The 23,139-nt window shown below is 36.5% G+C and overlaps 1 protein-coding gene across 1 annotated transcript in view; it reads left to right on the top strand.

Moving 5' to 3' along the window:
- The window catches only part of LOC108547813 (semaphorin-1A), a 172,408-nt gene that overhangs the window by 78,883 nt on the left and 70,386 nt on the right, over positions 1 to 23,139 (top strand). Inside the window, exons 2-4 of the mRNA XM_017900485.1 lie at positions 8,709 to 8,813; positions 13,969 to 14,057; positions 16,128 to 16,269. Coding sequence (XP_017755974.1) covers positions 8,709 to 8,813; positions 13,969 to 14,057; positions 16,128 to 16,269 — 336 coding nt within the window. The remainder of the gene's footprint in view (positions 1 to 8,708; positions 8,814 to 13,968; positions 14,058 to 16,127; positions 16,270 to 23,139) is intronic.

Consider the following 23,139-nt stretch of genomic DNA (forward strand, 5'->3'; position numbering starts at 1 on the left):
ATATATATGGTACCGATAGAATGATTAATAGGACATATAACAAATTAACGAAATGCATTAAATGTCTCGGTATAATAATTAGTATTAATAAACACAATAATAATTTTTCTATGTTTCGAAACATTGATATGTTTTTGCATGGAAATGAATGTCCTCCCCAGTTTTCTGTGAAATGTGAGAAATTCAACGTTATTGTACATCATATACTTGCATGCTGCTTTTAGATTTAACAGCAGCATTCTCTTCCCACTAACGAGTAGTATCGCCTGCACGGAATTAAAAAAATTAAAGGAACTTTGCAAAACAGTTAAAACGCCTGCTACACGTCACACGGTTAGACATTTCCTTCTGGAGGAAACTGCGTTTGGAAAATATTTATCACGTAGAATTCGCAACGGCGGGGAGCACGTAGCAACGTATTATTATCGCGTATAATTTACCCGTAACAAATGTACTGCGAAATGCGAGTTCAAAACTACTACTACACAGCATTAATGTCACGAATGATCTTTTTAAACGTAAAAGACAATGGTTAAGCCAGATACCCGTGTAAATACATCCACCGTGATTTTGGAAATTTTAAAGCATCCGAGAGTCTCGAATATTTTTATAGCAATGCGTTTAAACTGTCAAAAATATTTTTCGCTTTCGTAAACAAAAATAATTCAATGCCTTCTCCACGAGGCACAATTACAACTTTTCCCTTCTCACATTTTTTTGGAGGATAATGGAGCTAAATAAAAATAAACGACTGAAAAATTTTAATTCTGGAAATATAACAGCCTGTTAAAGAGAATAGCAAAGTATTTAAATCGACGAGAATATTTGGAAATTATAAGAATAATTCCCTGTTCTAAATTCTTTATATTTTTGTACAGTAGTATTTCACTTTGCCTTTGAAATAATAGAGTTAGACGAAGGAGCAGTAAAAATGGCAAAAATGGTAAAAATAGTAAAACGAAGAAAATCTAGCTCTGAATATTATGAAATCGAAGATTTAATCACCCTACTAAAATAGAAATAAATATAATAGAGCTAAGTAAAAAGCAAACGAATGCAAAATTAAAATTTTGGAAACGTAACAGTCTGTTAAAGAGAATAATAAAGTATTTAAATCGACGAGAATATTTGGAAAATATAAGAATAATTCCCTGTTCTAAATTCTTTATATTTTTGTAGAGTAGTATTTCACTTTGCCTTTGAAATAATAGAGTTAGACGAAGCAGTAAAAATGGCAAAAAATGGCAAAAATGGCAAAAATGGTAAAAATAGTAAAACGAAGGAAATGTAGCTCTGAATATTATGAAATCGAAGATTTAATCACCCTACTAAAATAGAAATATATATAATAGAGCTAAGTAAAAAGCAAACGAATGCAAAATTAAAATTTTGGAAACGTAACAGTCTGTTAAAGAGAATAATAAAGTATTTAAATCGACGAAAATATTTGGAAAATATAAGAATAATTCCCTGTTCTAAATTCTTTATATTTTTGTATAATAGTATTTCACTTTGCCTTTGAAATAACAGAGTTAGACGAAGGAGCAGTAAAAATAGGAAAAATGGCAAAACGAAGGAAATCTAGCTCCGAGTATTATGAAATCGAGGATTTAATCACCCGGCTAGAAATCTCAGCAGAAACATCGTTCATTCATCACCGTGCACCCTAGAGCACCAACAGCAGAACACATCGCTCAAGATAGGCCAGCTATGAAATAAATCCTCCACCTCATCAAGTATAACGAAAGAACCATAGACAGCGGACGTATCGGGCGTGTCAAACACGAACATGCATAAATTTGCAATTCAGGAGTGTCCCTCTGAGACACGAAGGCGACCTCGTTAACAAGATAACATTAACTGAAAACCCAACCTCTTCTCCCTCCTGCAAAATATTCTGATCGATCTTGAACGATATTCGATCGAGAAAATTCAACGAATTCATCAGTTATTTTTACCTGAAAATAAATTTTCTATATTTTTGTAATTATAACAGGTGCCACGAATAATATTTTTGCAATGCACTTCATCGAAATTTGGCACAGTGTTACTAGAGAAAATGGTGGGTTATTAATTAATTAGTATGTAATAGTAAATCTATAATATTGGAAATCAGGGTAATTAGTTAATTCATGTTTTGGATATATATATTCACGCATTAGGAATTATAGGTGTATAACAATAGGTCGACAAACGAGTAGAGATATGTTTAATATATGGTCATTTTAAATATTTTTCGTCTTATAAATAAAATGATTCTTTTATTCATAACCTTAATGAACAATTTTCCAGGGGAGTATTAATAGGTTGGACGTAATTCGTTGAAAAAGACAAGAATTCGTATAGTACCCACTTAAAACAGGAAATGGAGACAGCCTCCGGCTAAACCCCAAAAGACCAGAGTTAACCTATTTGCCATTTAAACTCTGCCAGTTTTCTAAATTAGCAGAGAATTTTTCTACTATTTTTTAACCCGAGGAAATTTTGTAACGTTTCCTGCCATATACTCCCCAGCCAAAATCTCAGACCCAAGGTATTTAGATTGCCACAAGATCTACCAACTTCCATCTACTTTTAATAATTTCGACAGAACCAAAAATTACCTCGAACATGATCCATATCCACCTTGTTTGTCTTTTGAAGAAATCCCAAACTTGACGTAGTTTACTCCAAAAATTCCGATTATTCATCAACTCCTAACCTCAAATCCAAGATACCTCGAATATCAGTCTAATACCCAACTTGCCTCTGATTTGAATAATTTCAAGAAAATCAAAAATTGCCTCAGACATCATCCATATCCCCTTTCTTCTAAAAGCTCCAAATTGATGTAATTTACCCTCAAAATTCCGACTGTACCCCAATATGTAACCCTAAACCCAAGATATCTTGAGTATTAATCTAACCACCAACTTGCCTCTGGTTCTAATAATTTCAGAAAAATCAAAAATTGCCTCCGATATCATCCATATCCCCCTTCTTTGACTGTTCGAAAAATCCCAAATTTGGCATAGTTTACCCTAAAAATTTCAATTATTTATCAATTCTTAACCTTAAACCCAAAATACCTTGAGTAATAACAGCCTAACCCCTAACTTGCCTCTGGTTATAATAATTTCAGGAAAATCAAAAATTGCTTCGAACATTATCCATATCCCTCTTCTTTGTCTCTTCAAAAAATCCCAAATTTGACATAGCTTACCCAAAAATTCCGATTATTTATCAATTCCTAACCCTAAACCCAAAATACCTCGAGTAATAACAGCCTAACCCCTAACTTGCCTCTAGTTATAATAATTTCAGGAAAATCAAAAATTGCCTCCGATATTATCCATCTGCCCATTCTTTGTCTGTTTAAAAAACCCCAAACTTGACATAGTTCACCCTAAAAATTCCGACTATGTCGCAATACCTAACCCCAAACTTAAGATACCTCGAATATCAGCTTAACCTCTAACTTCCCTCCGATTCTAGCAATTTCAGAAAAATCAAAAATTGTCTTCTTTTCCTCCTTCTCTCGAAACTTCCATATCTCGAACGTCATCCCAACCCCCAGCATCCACAATCTCTCTGCAAAACGCTGCCAAACTGGAATACGACTTTTCCCCGACGCTATTCTAAACCTCACCATCATCCATCTCTCTCTCTGTCACCCCTTAAAAGAATTCCATCTCGAGACACGTCTCTTCCCCAAAATTCCTGCCATAGCCTATCATACTCTATACCCTACCTACCGAGCCAGCGTATTCGTCGTGCATGAAACGCGCGTGTACGCCTTGGAACGTAATCCGAATCGGAGATCCGAACGTCAAGCAACCTGGCCTAGGACAGACCGCGACCGGTTTACAGCGAAACGATGCTGGACCAGGCTAATAATGCTGGCAACGGGGTACAAAGAAGCCGGCACGTAGTAGAAAGCTTCCTTCAGTCGCTGGGTATTACCAGAACGACGACGGTACAGTATTCGCGGGCTTCGGCGTTGCAAGGCTCAGCGTAGATTTGTAGCCTGCAACGAGCACGTTCATCCCCTAAGTCTAACGTCTACTTTGCCCGGTTATATATGACCAGTCTGCCACTATATACACTTATCGCGCGCATACGTTGGCCAGCCTCAAATCCCATCGTGCTTTTTGAACGTGAAATATGGAAGGCCCGCGTGGAGGCGGAGGAGGTTGCACGGCCTTGGAGGATCTGTCGGTTCGCGGGAGTATCAGGGAAAATTCAGTCCCACCCTCTCTCCGTGTGCAAACGCCAGACCGTGCACAGAGACACGAGTGTCGGTGTACGGAGTGCACACGAAAGCCGCGGCTTCTTGCGGGATTCCGCGACCACGGTTTCTATGACACGATGGGAAAATTGGTCACCTACGTGAGTTCACCGGGGACACATCTTGTCAGACAACGGTGAACGAATCGTGGGTAGCACGGGCTAGCTCGCCAACTATGTAATAGGATCGAAGACTTCGTCGAAGGAGCAAGATGCTGTCATGTTTGGCAGAGAAGTGGTCTCGGATTACTGACTATTGTACTTTGCTCGATGATCATATAGAGATAGGCTTTTGGCAGGGATTGGGAATGGAAAGGGAGACTTCAGTAGGAAGGAATAATGTACTGCACGTGGTTAGTAAGTTGGCGAGTCGGACAGGGGTCAGAGGCAGATTCTGTTCGGTCTGCTTGAGTTTAGCTTTGACGCGTTTGAAATTCGTGCTTTTAGACTCCGTGTAGCGCATTCCTCGTAGAGTACTATGCGATTCTGCTCGTGGACTTGCATGTATGGTTGTTCGAAAAAGATGGACCTATTATATTGTGACCAATTAGGTCTGTGTTACTTTGGATTGTCCACTTACAAGGAGGTTCAAGTCCTTTCAAACTTTGATGATTAAATCTACAAGCTTGCAAAGTTTCAACTAGATCAATGATCCAAAAGACTTGCATTCTCCTTGTTAAGTCTACGCTCGTATTTGACACTTCGAAATCCATGTTTTGCCTAACGATAGTAGGATCAGTTACATTAAGACACTTTTTGTCTTGTATCAACGCTTGTTTATAGCCTACCTCTCAATCGGTCCCAATGTGTCATACAAAAACGTGTCTGTCTCGGTCATAATAAACGAGGTACGCAAATTGGAAATTTCCTGTTGCCAAATTAAGAAGCATTCTGTGCATCACGCGTGACAGATAACGAATCGAAAAGAAAACTGCAGGATTGATTAATAGAGAAGTGGTTCCTCGTCGAAAGCCTGTCAACAAGACACCCTTGAGCCTCACATTTTCCAGGAGAAGAGGAAAAAATATTAGACCTTAATTGGAGTGTTGAATCAAATCCTTCCCATCTGCCAGACACGTAACGTAATCCAACTACCATCCATCATCCTCATTCCTTGCCAAATTAAAAATAATTAATACCATAAATCCTAATCCTTCGAACAGAAGCCTCCAAGTCCCTCGGAGTGAAATAATAACACGCGATCGTTATTCTCCTCGCAGCTACATAGGGAATAGGTCTCGCGAATTATTTTTACCATTGAACATCAGTGAGCCGCGTTTGATTCATCGGCAAACTAGCTGTATCACACCATTAGCCAAGTTTCCACGGTACACGGGGCAATAACAAAGCCAATCAAGTTCGCAGTTCCTAAGAGGAAGAAGCCTTTGCACCGAAGGCCAATCTAGTTAGCGTCTGCACAAAGACTTCGCGTTTGCCAGCTTTTCTTCCGGTTTAATGCAGTCGCAATGGCGGCGGCGGCGAAAATTTGTGTACTCGGCTCGCGTTCCCGGCTGTTATTCCGCGCGAAATCCGCGCGATTCCTGATGTAATCGCCCTGATTGCCGGTTAATTAAAACGCCTTTCAAGGTGCGTTTAATTAAACCGCTGCCTAATAAATTCCGTGACATCGTTGCCGACGCGTTATCATTTATCCAGCATTCGTGGACAGTTATCAGAGATCGCCAGTAACGAGTCGATAATTCAACGGGAATTCTGAAGGGGATTCTAAAGGGAAACCTGTCGTCGCAGCGGGTTCGCGACAGACGGAACGCCTCCATTTTTATTTAATTCCGTTTATAAATGCTCGTTATTAAGTCGAGTGCCATCTTCCCGCATGGTAGAACAAGACGAGTTTAATAAGATGGTATTCAGGTTGCTATTAAAGTCAACGCAAATTGCGACCCACCGGTTCCAGCTACGCCTCGTTTTTATTTTATTCGAGAAGCTCGTATTTTCTGTACTGCGACAGGCGCGACGGCAAAATCCAGTGAAATTGCTGAGAGTTCCATATATTATTGGGGGGTGGAGTTTTAAAAATATCGTCCTGAATTTCGTGTCAATTTGAACCTTTTACTGATTGAGCGAATATTGTTAGATACAGGTGACAATGTTAAATTCTTCATAATTTTGAACGAATTGTAAGTTACGCGTTATAGTATTAATAACAGATATTTAAAAGAAAGAAGTAGTTGCAATATAGTTGCACTTAGTTGCACTAAAATCACTGAACTCGGAATCTAAATCAAAATTGGTTTTGAAATAAGATTCCTTTGGTTTTACATTTATTACAGATGCATAGTCGCTTGTGACAATATTATTCATTTTTATTAAGGTAGAAACGTAATTATATATATATGACTATAATTATTATTATTGCCTGTATACGTTTTAATGCAAAATTAAATCGCTTGTGACAATATTATTTATTTTTATTAAGGTAGAAACGTAATTATATATATATGACTATAATTATTATTATTGCCTGTATACGTTTTAATGCAAAATTAAATCGCTTGTGACAATATTATTTATTTTTATTAAGGTAGAAACGTAATTATATATATATGACTATAATTATTATTATTGTCTGCATATATAAATTATTGTCTGTACACGTTTTAGTGAAAAATTAAATCGCTTGTGACAGTGTTATTTATTTTTATTAAGGTAGGAACGTAATTATATATATATGGTTATAATTATTATTATTGTTTGCACACGTTTTAATGAAAAATGAAAGAAAATTCCGATTATTTAGAAAAATCTATAATATGGACGAAAGTCAAATAGTATTGAAATAAACTGTTGTTCCAGAGAGCTAGAACCTACGGTCTGTTTATCATGACGTAATTTATAACCTAACAAACAAACCTCTATCACCTTTGAACTTTTCTCCTCCACATCATATCAAAGCACTTTTCCGTGACCTCGCGATACCAGAATCCAAAAATAAGCAGAAACTGTGATCCTCGTACCTCAACTTCAACCTTTTACCGCAACCTAACGTCAACTCTAACATCCCTCTTCTTACTCGGAACTTTCTCGGTTATAAACACACATAAAACATCGCTCCCAATTCCCTCGCCTCGATGCTATCCCGAATTCGCCCTATGCCGGCACCACCTCAGCCATAGCTGTTAACAGTCCCCGCGATTTGCATAGGCTGACACTCGTATCTTGGATTACGCGCCACCTAGTGACAAGCTTCGCTCGCGTCTCTAATCCCCACAGCGAAAATGAATACCAAGCACACGCGAATTCGCGAGTCTCAGGTGAAATTCGCTACTCTTTAATTGCCTGACTCAGATGCAGCGCGATTCCTCCGCCGCCATAGCTGTAATCTCGACGAAGAACTAGCACCAGCGACATCTAGCCTGCGAGGCACGGTAATTAATAAACAGCGGATCTTGGGATCCGCGCGTGGGAATAAAAATAAATATTGCGCGATGAAATATTCTTTACGAGCAACTGACGAGAATTTCATTTTAATATTCTGATATTTTAAGGAATTATTATCTAAATCCGAGTGAGGAATATGCTCGAAACGGAGAAGTCATATTTGTAGGACTGAGCTAGTCCTGTTTACGAAAGGGGCCCTCTACACTGTTTTGACGTCACTGTCGTGAATTACATGAGACACATACCATTCTCCACTTTCACCTACTGTCACTATTACTATGCATTTCCTGAGAAATAAATGAAAACTGACTTCTTATTAAAGTAACGAAGCTGGAGTGAAAGAAACTCTTCAAGCTCTGGAGGTTAGGTTAAGTAGGTTTAGAGTCTGAATGAAGAAGAGACGTGATCTTCTAGACAGTGGTGCTAAACACTTGGTCCACAAGGCCTCAGAATGTGGTCCGCGAAATAAAGCTTGTAATTAATTTGACTAAAACGAAGAATGGTATATTCTCAGCACATTTCTTCATTTTTTTAGATTAACCTCTTCGTAGGACCTAAATTATAAACAGACGTAGGATCTAAATTATAAATAGGCATAGAACCTAAAATGTAAATAGACATAGGACCTAAATTATAAATAGACATAGAACCTATAGTGCAAATAGACGTAGGACCTAAATTATAAATAGGCATAGGATCTAAAATGTAAACAGATATAGGACCTGAATTGTAAGCAGGCATGAGACCTAAATTATAAATAGACATAGGACTAAAATTGCAAACAGACATAAGACCTATGTCGGTGAATAAATATAGAACCTACATTGTGAATATACATACGACCTAAATTGTGAATAGAGGTAGGACCTAAGTCAGTCATAGCTAGACATAGGATCAAGATAGAAATTTGAATTAAAATTTGCTATAGTAAATTAGAATTTCGGTCACAATTGACGATCATGAGCCATGGTCCTCCTCGAGGGTTAATTGGTGAACGTTGGTGTCTGCGACTGAACTGACGGCTGCGTTTATGCATGTTTCAGAGGGGCAGCTGTACGCCGCGACAGTGGCCGATTTCTCTGGTGGCGAGCCGCTGATTCACAGGGAGAAGATCCGCACGGAGCGCTCGGATCTGAACCAGCTGAACGGTAATGGAAGTCACGCAAATTGCATTAGAATATTCGCGCGTTAAAGCCAGCGAATCCGGAATGGTCCACTGCGATGTGACACGCGCAGGGGCCATTTTGCTGCAGTACATTTGTAATGGCCGCTGCCGAGTGACACGCGCGGGGACCATTCTGCCATTTTGTTACAGAAATTTTATTGCATTTCCTGAATTTTAATCATCGCTCAATTTAATTTCTTCATTCTCTTTGCAAAAGGATTTTATGGTAATATTTGATATTGCGCGAGAGAGCGTGTGAGAGTGTAGAAAGAGTTCGTGGTTCCTTGTGAATTTACATCATTTATGATAGTCCTCTTCTTGATAGTCCTTTTAACGAAGGAATTTTATTATTCCACGGATAAAATTCCTTATGAAAATTGTTTCACCCAAAAATTTATTATCATACTCGAGACTTAACCAAATTTTTTAAATCGTCTGCAATTATAAATTCGCATCATTTATCGTTCTTTTCAATGGAGGAAATTCTTATTTCAAGGAACAATTTTTTGCAATAATAAGTTTACGATGAAATTTGTTATTATGCGAGGGTGTAAGTGTGAAATGTTTAAATTAGGGTTGTTTATTTAGTGTATATAAGATTTACGGGTTGGTACTCGTTCCTTATTAAAACGAATAATACTTATTAAAAATGAGGAGTTTTTACTTCAAAGACTGGTTCCTTATAAAAATTATTCGACGATGAAGCTTCTCATTGTGCGAGAGGCTAAGTGAGATTATGAAGAAATACGGGGTTGTTTGTGACTGTAAGTTCACGTTACTCACGATTCTCTCCCTCGTTACCTTTTTAACAAAACAGTTTTTATATTTCCCAGAACAATTTCTTACGAGTCCGGTATTTCAAAAGAAAATTGAAAGAGAATTCAAAAGGGAGCAACCTTTTTCTGATTTCATTTGTGTTTAATAAGAGAAGTTTAAAGTAAGCAGCTTCTGAATTTGTTAATTGTAAAATGAAGGAATTACCGGTTCTCAGTAATATTAGCTCTTATTTTACATTTCGCTTGTTTTATTCTAAACAACTGGATATTTTATTATAATTACAACTACGTGTAATAATATAAATATAATTGTCTACCCTTAATACTCTATTTGTAGTAAAATTAATAATAAATTAGTAATTATTAATAATGTAGAGACTATGATTGGTGGTAAATAATAAGACTATTTATTACTAAAAATAGTAATGGATTAAATGAACAATATGTGGGTGACGATTAAGTATACGAATCTATGCCAACTACAACTTAAGACTACAACTCAACTCATCGACACAATGACAACTCAGCCAGTTACAACTAAAATACAACTAAACAACTAACTACTAATAACCCTTCTCTACACAACTGTTAGTGGTGGGTGAAATTTAACAATAACAAGAACAATTCTTTATTTAATTAGAAAGATTATAAAACACAAATATAACGTTTAAATATAATTAATTTCTCACAATTACTCTATCACAGGACTTCTCACTATTATAACTCAATTGAAACTAACGTATCCCAAATCACTCTCATTTTTCTTTCTTCTTCATACATTACATTGACATACATACAATTCACACACACTTCAATCATTACACGCATATTCATTTATCATCATAACCTGCATTCGTTACATATTGGAATCCCATGCATACTTGTTCCACTCATCCCAACACACATATACTTAAAAATCGATGTAACTGTAACAAAATTATGTATTTTTAATTTTTTTGTTCATACTTTAATGAGTTCTACTACCCGCAAAATTATTATTAAATAAATAAATAAATAAATATAAAATCAATTTCGCGAAGCGTTGGAATTCTATAATTTTTTTATTAATTATTTAATAAATATTTGGAATGCCTCTGGGAATTTGGATTCTCGTAATATTTTTTAAAGCTTGGAATAAATAGACACGTGGAAACGCGATTTTTAATTTATCTCGAACGAAGGTACGAAATTGTTGTAACTCGCGGAATTGTCATTCAGAGAGTACACAACTTCGTCATGATGTGGCGCAATTGCATGCAAGGTTCGCTGTAAATGCACAAACTAAGTTATTATATTCTGCCAGTCGCTAAATTGCAAGCAAAGCAGCTATACTCGTTTATGGTAAATAATTAATCGCACGAATAACGAGAGAAAAAATGAATCATAATTTCAAGCGTGACAAATAACAACGTCTAGCGAAATATTAACGTTGATATTAAAGTTTCTGTTTCGTGAATTGCAAAAAATATATTTGCCGTGAAAAAAGTAAAATCGATGAAATTTTTATGCGCATATGAATGTTTATTGCTTGCAAACACGTTGTGATATTTTTTATTCATTTTTTCGTGTCTCGAGGCTCGATTTAGAGACTGAAATCTACTCTGACACCATTTAGTGATTTTAATATTCCTGAGGATGACGAATTCCGAAATAATTATGGTGAAATTGCACCTCATTACCTTATTACGAATAATATCGAAGAAATAATTATTTATTCCATTGGAACGTTTTATATTTAAATTTTTATAAATCTTGGAATATTCGTTTACGTTTTATAACGATATGTATAGCATATGCATTGAATTGCATTTATCAGAGTATATTTCATCGCCATAAATTACGAGAATATAGAGAATTTTATTTTATTTATGATACAAAATATGATACAAAATGAAATACGTAAAATAATATTTAATTCTTCACTATGAAACACGTAAAATATAAAATCGGAATTAATTAATTATTATATACATTACAAACACAATGAGCCATCTAAAGCTACTATAAATTTGAAAAACAAATTTTAAGATAATGATTATGTCTAATTACAAATCTTTTAAAATTAGTTTTCAAGTAAATTTGAACAATATTATTACTGCAAAATTATAATTATTAGAAAGAATTAATTTATATAACAATATAATATTGCATTAAATTAATTTAATAAAGGAAACCATAAATATAAAAAAGAAATTATCAAAATTATATTTAAAGTTCTATAATCCTGTTTCTTTTTCTAAAGAAATACATAAAATAATATTTAATTCTTCACTATGAAACACGTAAAATATAAAATCGGAATTGACTAATTATTATATACATTACAAACACAATGAGCCATCTAAAACTACTATAAATTTGAAAAACAAATTTTAAGATAATGATTATATCTAATTGCAAATTTTTTAAAATCAGTTTTCAAATAAATTTCAACAATATCATTACTGCAAAATTATAGTTACTCTAAAGAACTAATTTATATAACATTATAATATTAAAATCTTATTTAAAATTCGATAATCGTCTTTCTTTCTCTAATTTGTTAAAATAAATCCTTATTTTTAATTTTATTTATTCAATTTCATAGTTTTTAAAAATTTCGTTTATATAACAACGTAGCAAGGCACTGTCCTTACCTATCAAAACGAAGGATAAATAGCAAGCAGATTATTAAAACCCAAACTAGACAGAACTAATTTATATAACAATATAACATTACACGAAATTAATCTAATAAAAGGAACCATAAATTCAGAAAACAAATTATCAAAATTATCTTAAAATTTCTATAATCCTTTTCCTTTTTCTAATTTGTTAAAATAAATCCTTACTTGTTATTGTTGAAATTATTAAATTATATTTAAAATTCTTATTAAAATTCCTGTTATTAATGACTAGAATAATTATTATTTAATATTATTAAAATTATATTTAAAATTCTATAATCCTTATTTTATTTATTCAGTTTCATAGTTTCTCCAAAAATTCGTTTGTATAACAAGGTAACAAGGCACTGTCCTTCGTATCAAAACGAAACATAAATAGCAAGCTAGAAAGAACTAATTTATATATCAATATAATATTACACTAAATTAATCTAATAAAAGGAACCATGAATTCAAAAAACAAATTATCAAAATTATATTAAAATTTCTATAGTCCTTTTCCTTTTTCTAATTTGTTAAAATAAATCCTTACTTGTTATTGTTGAAATTATTAAATTATATTTAAAATTCTTATTAAAATTCTTATTTTATTTATTCACTTTCATAGTTTTTCCAAAAATTCGTTTGTATGACAAAGTAACAAGGCACAGTCCTTTCTATCAAAACGAAGTATAAATAGCAAGCAGATTATTAAAACCACCATTCACCATAACGGGTACAATTTGGCCGACAGTGAGCGGACAATTCGTAACAACATCCCCGTAACATAGCTATACAGACAGCGATCTATTCAGCTGAAAAATATCAGTAGAAAACGTGCACCGGATAATAGCGAATTTCAAACGAAACCAAAAGAAAAGAAAAGAGAAATAGACACGATCTCTATGCAACAAGCAAGCTATTGATTCCGTAGATAGCACTGGTAATTGAAATATTCGATATTTATTTAATGGAGATTTTAACGGTCGCATTTGGAAAACCGGCGGACGACGGGACGTCGAGCAATTTCCGTGCCATTTTTGAATACCCGTATCTTCCCATCGCGCCACATTCATATAAAATTTTACGACACCGTCGCACGTGAAAAGTTATCGCCCGCCATTGTGTTTGTTATACTCGCAGCTCGTATATAATGGACGGATGCTTAAACGATGTAAGAAGCTTTGCATAAATTACACGCTGCAATTTGCGTGTACACCTAGCCATACTTCTTTCACCCTCTCTCGCCGCTGTCCTATTTTTTCCTATCTCTCTCCCTTTTCCCCTTTTTTCCCGCCCTTTTTCCGCCTCTGCCTTATTTATTGCCGATCGCGAATCGCGAATCGCCGATGGAAGTTTTGTATAAATTACATAATCCGTTTAAAGCTTCCGGAATTTTTGATCGATCGCAATTTCCACGCCGCGATCCCGCTGGCAATTTATCATACGGCCAGCTCTTTCGAAATTACCAAGTTATTGGAAGATCCATCCACGGTACGAAACGAACGGATAATTTCCTCTGCATCGTAAAATACGTCAAGCGTTATCGAACGAGAAATATAATTAAAAATAAAAAGGAAGAAGGGTAGAGGGAGAGAGGGTGAGTGGCGAGAGGGGTTGGCGGTGGTTGTGGAAAGAGATAGGGGAGATGTATTGAATTTAAACCATCCAAGTGTGTACTGTTTCTCGCAATAAAGTTCGAACGTTGCTGTTACAGGACCGAACTTCGTCAGCTCGTTTGCATACGAAGATTACGTTTTCTTCTTTTACCGTGAAACCGCTGTCGAGTACATGAATTGTGGCAAGGTAAGGGTTGCTATGCATGAACAAATACCGTTTATAGGCCAAATTGATTAATTCCGCTTTTTAAATCGGTCCAAATTATTTCAAAGTGAATTGAAATTCGTATCGAGTTTCTTGAGTTGACTCACGGTGAGCGAATTTGCTATTTTTCATTCGCGGGCTTGATCGATTTGGTTAATGAACGGGACACGTATTAGTGATTAATCGAGGATAATTAATTATTTCGGTATAAGGTTGATTTATAATGGGAATTTTTGCGGAAATTATTATTTGATATTTGTTATAAATTTTATTAATCTCTTTTGTGAAAGGTTTGGTAATGGTAACCGCTTTTTTAACGAGGTAATTGAGAATGGAGTACTAAATTATTTTTAATTGATTTATGGTAACAACGTTTGCGAGATTTTGAAATTTCATTTAAAATTCGTTTTAGTTTTTAAGCGTAATTTTTGAAATTTTGCTAGGACACGATGGTGATCGATATATGTAAAGAAGCAAATTTGTGACAGTTATTTATTGCCATAGATAATATGGTTTGGAAGACATTATTGTATAGATAGGAAATTTTGAAGTTATTTTTGGCAATTAAAAATTGAGAAAAATTTAATAAAATTATACTACAATATCGGTACAATAATTTTGACACATAATTTTAACCGATCATGAAACAAAAGAGATTATAATTTATAATAAATAATATTTAAAAAGAAACGTCCCATTACTAAATAATATTTTCAAGATTCCATACATCTCAGAAACTCATCCCATTTGTCCCAATGAATCGCCATAACCCTATTACCGAATTTCCCTAATTTTATCAAAACCCGCAAACCACGTTATAAAATCCAAACTTAACCTAAACCCATCACTTCATAATATCGTAAAAATATCGTATACCTTAGAATCTCATCTTCCTCTTTACCTTTAATCCAGAAAATCACCATAACCGGACTCAAACTTTTCTTAATTATTCTAAACCTCTCAAAGCACATTTTAAAAGCCAAACTTAACCCAAACCCAACTCAAACCCATCACTTGATAATATTGTAAAAATATAATAAACCTAGAATCTCATTTTACTCTTTACTTTTCACCCAGAAATTCACCACAGCTAAACTCACAATTCTCCTAATTATTCTAAACCTCTCAAACCTAACTCAAACCCATCACTTGATAATATTGTAAAAATATAATAAACCTTAGAATCTCAGTTTGCTCTTTACTTTTAACCCCAAAGAACACCATAACCAAACTCAAAATTTTCCTAACGATTCTAAAACTTTCAGAGTACATTTTAAAATCCAAACCTGATCCAAACTCATCACTTGATAATATTTTCAAAATTTCATAAACCTCAGAATCTTATCCTACTTTCTACTTTTAACCAAGAAAATCACCATAACCAGACTCAAAATTTTCTTAATTATTTTAAACCTCTCAAAGCACATTTTAAAATCCAAACTTAACCCAAACCCAACTCAAACCCATCACTTGATAATATTGTAAAAATATAATAAACCTAGAATCTCATTTTACTCTTTACTTTTCACCCAGAAATTCACCACAGCTAAACTCACAATTCTCCTAATTATTCTAAACCTCTCAAACCTAACTCAAACCCATCACTTGATAATATTGTAAAAATATAATAAACCTTAGAATCTCAGCCTACTCTTTACTTTTAACCTAAAGAATCACCATATCGAAACTCCCAGTTCTCCTACCTTTCCTAAAACCCTGGAAGCGCATCTTAAAATGCAAGCACCCCAAACTCGCCAAGGCAAAAATCGAATCCCTGACCTTTCCAAACGCCCGATAAAACCGAACCCGAAAAACAGTTTCTCTCATATCCTCCACCCTATTTCGTCTTACACAGCCCTAGATACCTCATACATTCTCTGTGTCCTCGAATTTTCACGCGCCACGAGTTCCTTCCTACCCCGTCTCGCCCCAACTGCTCAGCGAAGTAACCGGATACAATAGCACGTGACAGGTTGGAGTAAGACGGTTGTAGCAAAGGAAAGAATCGAAGGAGGCGATTGTTCGAAAGCTCAAACTGCATTTGTGTTTTAGGCGGTGTACTCGCGGGTCGGTAGAGTGTGCCAGCACGACAAGGGCGGACCTCATGCGTTCAGCGACAGATGGACGAGCTTCCTGAAAGCGAGGCTCAACTGTTCCGTGCCCGGCGAATACCCTTTCTATTTCAATGAAATACGTGAGTATGCCTGGCATCTATACACACACGTACACGTACAAACGGGGCCGTAAGTTCGCCGTGCTATGACGTTTGCCGAGACCCTCGTCGAGTGCACTCTGTGCACCCCGTGCACCGGACAGAGGGCTGGCCTAACCGTGTTCTACCTCGCAGACTTATCGAGCGGGATCGGGCCAATTTTACAAACAAACTGCCCTGTTGCAAAAGGCACGCGAGAGAGTTATCGTTTATCTGGAGGATTCGCGCAGGATTCGCGATTTGTATTATAGATAAGGTTCATGGAAAGTCGAATTTTCGCGATTAAAGGAAGTACAGAGGCATGAAGCAATATTGTTTTATATGATGGATCATGCACTGGTTTCGGTGCTGGTAGTTTTAATAATATCTGTCGAGGAAGGGGTAGGTAAAATGGGGTGTTATAAATTATGGTACCTGTTAGGGGTGTTTTAGGTAATTGTGAAATGGTGTTTAGACGACTGGAATAAATAATTTGTGATTAATTTGCAGTTTTCGAATGTCGAGTATAGCTGAAAATGATTATTTTGGAGAAATTTTCGGATGAAAAGTGGAAGTGCGTTTAATTCTCATGAATTGTTGATAAATTACTATATCTGATAGAGGTATTTTACAATTCGCAGTTTTGGAATACCGAGTATAGATGAAAATTATTATTTTGCGTGCTCCTGAAGAAATTTTGAGGTGGGAAGTGAAAATGCATTTAATTTCCACGAATTGTCGGTAAATTACTATACCTGCTAGAGGTGTTTTAAATATTTTAATACCACGTTGAGACGATTGAAATAAAATTCGCTATTCTGGGAAGATATATATTATAAAAATAACAAAGTGCAATGTTTAAAATTAAATTTCCCGAAAAAGCGAAAAAGAAAATTCCAATTTCATATAATCCATCTACGAAGAATCCAAAATGGTCTCCATAAATACGAAGGTCCGGCAGCGTAATCTCTAAATAGGGATCAAATTTTGGCTAGGAGCAGGGTTGAATGTGTACACAGGATAATTGGGCTGGGGTCCAAGGTCCAAATTCCCTAACAACTCTCAAGGATCATGCTCTCCAATTTTCTATCTCATACGCTATACACGTATAATGCAGCTTGTTCTGAAAAGTTCCATTACGCTTCCATTACGCTCCTCCATTAACTGAAAAACAACCTAAACTCGAGCATTCTCCGTTTAAGATCTCGCGTGTACCCAGGTTAATCCAAACCGATCTCCAAATTAAATTACCATCGTTAACAATCACCTTGTTCGATCCGCCATCCACTCGAACCTGCTACCTCCGCCTTAAATTCCGACCCAACTCCTCCCTCAAGAGTCGAGAAAATCTCTGGAACTTCATGAACCCACTCGTTTATTCTTCATTCCTACGTCAATACGCCTGAGTAATTGCCAGCCGGCAATTTCGAGAATGCAACGTAAATTGGCGAGAATCCCGTTTCCCGGTTATAAATATCGTCGCTGATAAGACACCTTCGATATTCCTCGCGGAGCTTACCAGAAATCCATTCAGCCTCACCCTCCCGCCCTCTCCGCGCTATCTAGCTGTGTATCAACGCCTGCTCGCGTAATTCTTCTTCTGGAGCACGTTTTATCGCGCTCCATCGTTCCGAACGCCTCCTCAGCGCCCCCTGTCTAGCCCGGAGAACAGTGTTCCGGAAGACGATGGGATCGCGGCTCGCAATTATGACTTAACGATAAGGTGACGAGCAAATGGATTTGATTCCTGGCCACCCTGCACTCGCTCGTTCAATATCCATTACACCCCCAATCCCCGCCACGGGTTTGCTCTTTTCCGTCTTCGCTTCTGCTCAGCGATTTTCCATTGCTGACCCACCGATTTCCTTCGGCGGCCGCTTCTCGTCCGGCCAAACTAGTTTTCCTTATCACCGCCACTTATTACATTATCATTCGATGGGCTGGCGTTTTATAGGGCTCGCCGCCACCCCTAATATCTTTCTGCTGCGTCACGCGAATAACAATTGAACGATTTTTCTTCGATACTCGCTGCTCTCGTTTCTTCGTGTTCCTCGATGCTTCCTCCCCCTCACCGTTTTCTCCCTCCTTTCTTTTCCTTTTCGTGGGATTGTCCTTATCGGCGAATCGTCGGATAGGATGTTGGGTACCGGAGTAAAGAGAGTTTGTCGTGCGAGGGACCGGTTTGGGTAGGAGCGAATGCCCCGAATAAGTTTCCGGACTGCTTGATGTGGATCGATAGCGGAGTTTCGCGTGAAAATCGTCAAGATCGGAATCGTTTGGATACCAAAGTGCAGGACCCCGTTGGCGATTAACCCTTGCGCGATTATGAGCCCCCATGCGGTCTCTAGGGAACAGGAGAGAGACGTGCTCGATAATGGTTTCGTGGTGCAGAATATTTTCGTTTCTTTATTTGGGGATTATTTGAGGCTTGTTTCGTGCGTTGTGAATGTAATTCGCGAAGATTGGAAATTTTTGGGATATCTTTGGGGCATTTCAATTTCATTCGTAGCGAATTAGATATTTAAATTACCACTGCACGATTCGTGAGAATATTAGGTGAAGTAAAAAGAAATCCATTATTTTTGCATTCAATTTCATGCATTACTGTACCTAATATAATGGAAGACGAAGTGAGTTAACAATGTTGGCCTGCACTTGGATATTTCAGTATTTGTATTTATAAAAATAATGATTTCTTTTTATTTCACCTAATATTTTTGATATCATATAGCGTAAATTATTAATAAATTATAGTAATAACGTTATTGTATTGGATGAACGAAAATTAGACTGAATTTTGCCCGTGAATTTTTAATAATTTTGTAATAATTTATTTTTGTAATAATTAATTTTGTAATTTTGAAAATTAACGGGAGTTTCTTGAGAATTCGCGATCGAATAAAATTCATGCGACTTGCAGTGTGATAAATTAGTATACTGCAGAATCGTTTAATAGTAAATTATCGATTTTCAAAAATTATAGGCTGCAGAAGAATGAAATTCGACAATTTCGTGTTATAATATATTGAAATCTCCTAGCTTGTGCTGCCCATTGTAATAATCTTGTTATTTCGGTTCTATACATTCTAATAATTATTAGAGACACGTTCTACAAGGTTCATCGACCAATTTTCACTGCAGTTAAAATATCGTATTCACTTGTTCTCCTTGACCAGCTTGCGTGAAATAGCTTTCAACGCAATTTCAAGACTATCGAGAAATAAATTTCACCGCCATTGCTGCACGCTTCGTCATCCTTTCTTCAGAGTTTCTCAATCTCGGCTGCTATGCTACACGTATAGAAACGATTCGATGACAATAAAAAAGTTTATAAACGCCGGAACAATGTGAAATCAACTACTCGAAACAAGAGATTAAATCTCGGGTAGCAGCCGATTAGGAGTACAGAAAATCGAGGAAACATAAATATCTCTTTCATTACGTTACAATCTATTTTATACAGCTATGATCATAGATCATAGAGCATCGTTTTATTTTCCATCCAAATCTTCCCAACGAAATTATATTTATACCTAATTCTTATTCAACTTAACGTCATAGTTAAATATCGTCATCTTTATTTTGATATTATTCCTTTGCACTCGAGAGGTGACTTTCAATCGCCATATTTAATCAGATTCTAAAGATCGTTGTTAATTAACCCATTTGCATCCAAGCGCGGAATATTCCGCGAGCCACGACTGTCGTCTATCACCGAGCACGGAATATTCCGCGAGCTACGACTGTCGTCTATCACCGAGCACGGAATATTCCGCGAGCTACGACTGTCGCCTATCACCGAGCGCGGAATATTCCGCGAGCTACGTCTGTCGTCTATCACCGAGCGCGGAATATTCCGCGAGCTACGACTGTCGCCTATCACCGAGCGCGGAATAATTCGCGAGCTGACTTTACGACGATCCACGTGCCAATCTATACAACCGAACCTAAAATTCGTCAATAAACGTCAATAAACAGTGCAAAAATAAAACATACTTAGAACCAAATAAGATAACGACCAAATCATACCTATCAAATGATAAACGACGTCACGATTTCCATTCGAATCTACACAAAATTAAATACAAAAATGTATAAATCAACATCACAAGGGTGACAGAGGAAAATGAACCTACAACCAAAGAAGATAATTATCATATCGTATCTATCGAACGCTATATAACCGAACACAGTAATCTCCTCAATCCTAATCAAAACTCCACCGATCAACGAGCACCGAGAAATAAAATAAAACATAAACCCCAAACAGGAACCGAAAAATAAAAGCAAAAAGGGGCACGGTGAAACCGTATCACACACGTCCAAACATTCTGATCCATTTCAATCTTCGCAAGTGCATCGGACACTGTCTCTGCGACTTCACGCGCCATACAATCATTCCCTGATGGAACAAAACCTGATGATCCCGCGCCGAAAACGCCATAAGTGTGCTTGGTCACGCTCACAATGGCCAGCGTCGATCGACAAAGCGACTAGAGGACTTCTAGTCCGATATTGCGCCCCTCTAAGGTTAGGGTTGGATCTCGACGCTTCAGCTCGAACGAAGAAGCCGTCGGGGATGGATAAACGACTGCAACCACGGCGCGAGGCTTTCATTTTTGATAGCCACTCGCCCGGGTATCCGGTGTCATAAACAAAAGTTTTTAATCAACGAATTTCCAATGTCGCCGGACGAAGGGGGTCAAGGGGGGTTAATTGAACAGGCAGAGAATTTGTTGCGACCACGGTGAACGGGCGGTTGTAGCAGTTTCGTTAATCCGGTCGAGATTAATTTAAGCAAAATGGCCGGGCACAAGGGGAATATTCGCGGAGAGGTCGAAACGAATCGAGCAGCCGAATTTTTCCGGTGTCGTTCGAGGGTTCGCGATTTCGGTGACGCTTTGGAAATTCGTTTCGACGCCGGACGTCGACCCCGCGCCTCGTTAATGAGAATAAAAGCAGATTTTTCGTCAATTACGCGGAACGAGATTGAATTTTTAGTCGAGTCTGTTAAACGGAAGTGTGAAAAAGCGACCGGCGAATGTGACTAAATTTCTCGTTTTATTTACTTTTTGATCCCCGACTTTTCGAATATTGCTTTTCGAATGTAAAATGGAATTGATTCGGGTGTGTGTGTGTGGAAGTGGGGAGAAAAAAGTCACGTGCCGATATTTCCCGATGAAATTGTCAAAAATCGCGAGACAATGCCGGCAAGTGGTGCTAGATGTCCGATACATTGATACCGATTTTGTTTCTCTTTTAACGAGCTCTCCATGAACGTCCATGATATTACATAAAGCACGACGTCACCGTCATACGAAGTACAGTAAATTTTAATGTCCAATTATCGAGTAGTCGAGTTTTCGCATTTTGCAATCTCGATAATGAAACGTTGCGCATATTATTATAGACTGAATTTTATTTCAGATATTCGTACGATGGTTCACGGAATACTATTCGCGCGACGTGCATTTTATATAATATATAATAATAATGTAGGACGATGAAAACTGGTTTTGAGATATCAAAAATTGACAAAACAACGGGAACAGAATTACGCAAACTCGAAACTCATAAAATAATTTAAGTCAGGAAAAGAACACCAAGATAACGCGAAAAGAAAACACACAAAGACGCACTCTAATTTAACACAAGATTTACGGATGTTTATATACCTATTTTTACTGAAGTGAGCCAATTTGACTCATATAAGAAAATTGTTTGCAAAGAGAATAGTTCTAAATCAATTTAAATAAAAGATTTATTATTAAAAAATTCATTGAAAGCAGTTTTTACATATAAGATCTGTTTGAGATACATTTTCCGCAAACATTTCTATTACATTTAGCACAAAGGCTCTTACATCTATTTCTGTTACATGATTCTTGAACTTGACAATGCTTGCGTGCGTTGGTAGTATGAATTTTTGTCAATGGAATGAAAGTGTTCTCCACATCTTCTGTATATTTACTTCTTAGCTCTTTAGCTAATTGGAAAATAAAATCTTTTCTTGAAATATTTACTCGAGTAGTCTCTTGATATAGAATCCAAGCATTTATAGCTGCTAAATCTGAAATATTATAGAAAACTTGTAATAGCTAATTGGAAAATAAAATCTTTTCTTGAAATATTTACTCGAGTGGTCTCTTGATATAGAATCCAAGCATTTATAGCTGCTAAATCTGAAATATTATAGAAAACTTGTAAAGGCCATCTGCGAGAGCCTGCTTTAACGCTATATTTTCGGCCCATTTGGTCAAATATATCCACGCCATACTTGGTGCTATTATAAAATGTTTCCAGAATAAGATTTTTATTTTTTTCAATTATTATATTTTTATGTTTTGAACTTAGTAATAAAACCTTTTTATTAGGCTTGCTTTTATAAATGGTTGGAAAAGTTGCACAGGCCTGATGTAAGCTATAAATTTCACGTGTTATGCGATTAACTGTTAAATCATTTTACGAGTCAAATTGGCTCACAACCGTAAAAATAGGTATACCATATTCGATAATGCGAAATGAAAAGGTCTACAGGGGAAAGGAATCAACATTTACGTATATTTCATGACGTAATTAAAAACCAATATGTGTTTTTAAAAAATAATATTTAAGTTAACTCTCTTTCCAACACCAAGCGACTCACGCTCGTGCTGGTCACAGTTGATTTCTAAAGACTCTGTTTTGATCGTCAAGGACCTGCTTTCATGCTTTTCTTAACACTTTGACAGCCGTTGTCACTCAGGCGTGACTTCGGTTCAGCGTGGCACAATGTTTCCACTATGCTTCTGTTTTAACTGTTCCGATCGTCTCTTTTTCACATTCTAATGCTTGTTCCGTTAGTCTAAGATCTTAATGCCTTCTTTAATAATA

Source organism: Eufriesea mexicana, unplaced genomic scaffold (genome assembly GCF_001483705.2).
Source record: "Eufriesea mexicana isolate 0111107269 unplaced genomic scaffold, ASM148370v2 scaffold1289, whole genome shotgun sequence".
Lineage (NCBI taxonomy): Eukaryota > Metazoa > Arthropoda > Insecta > Hymenoptera > Apidae > Eufriesea > Eufriesea mexicana.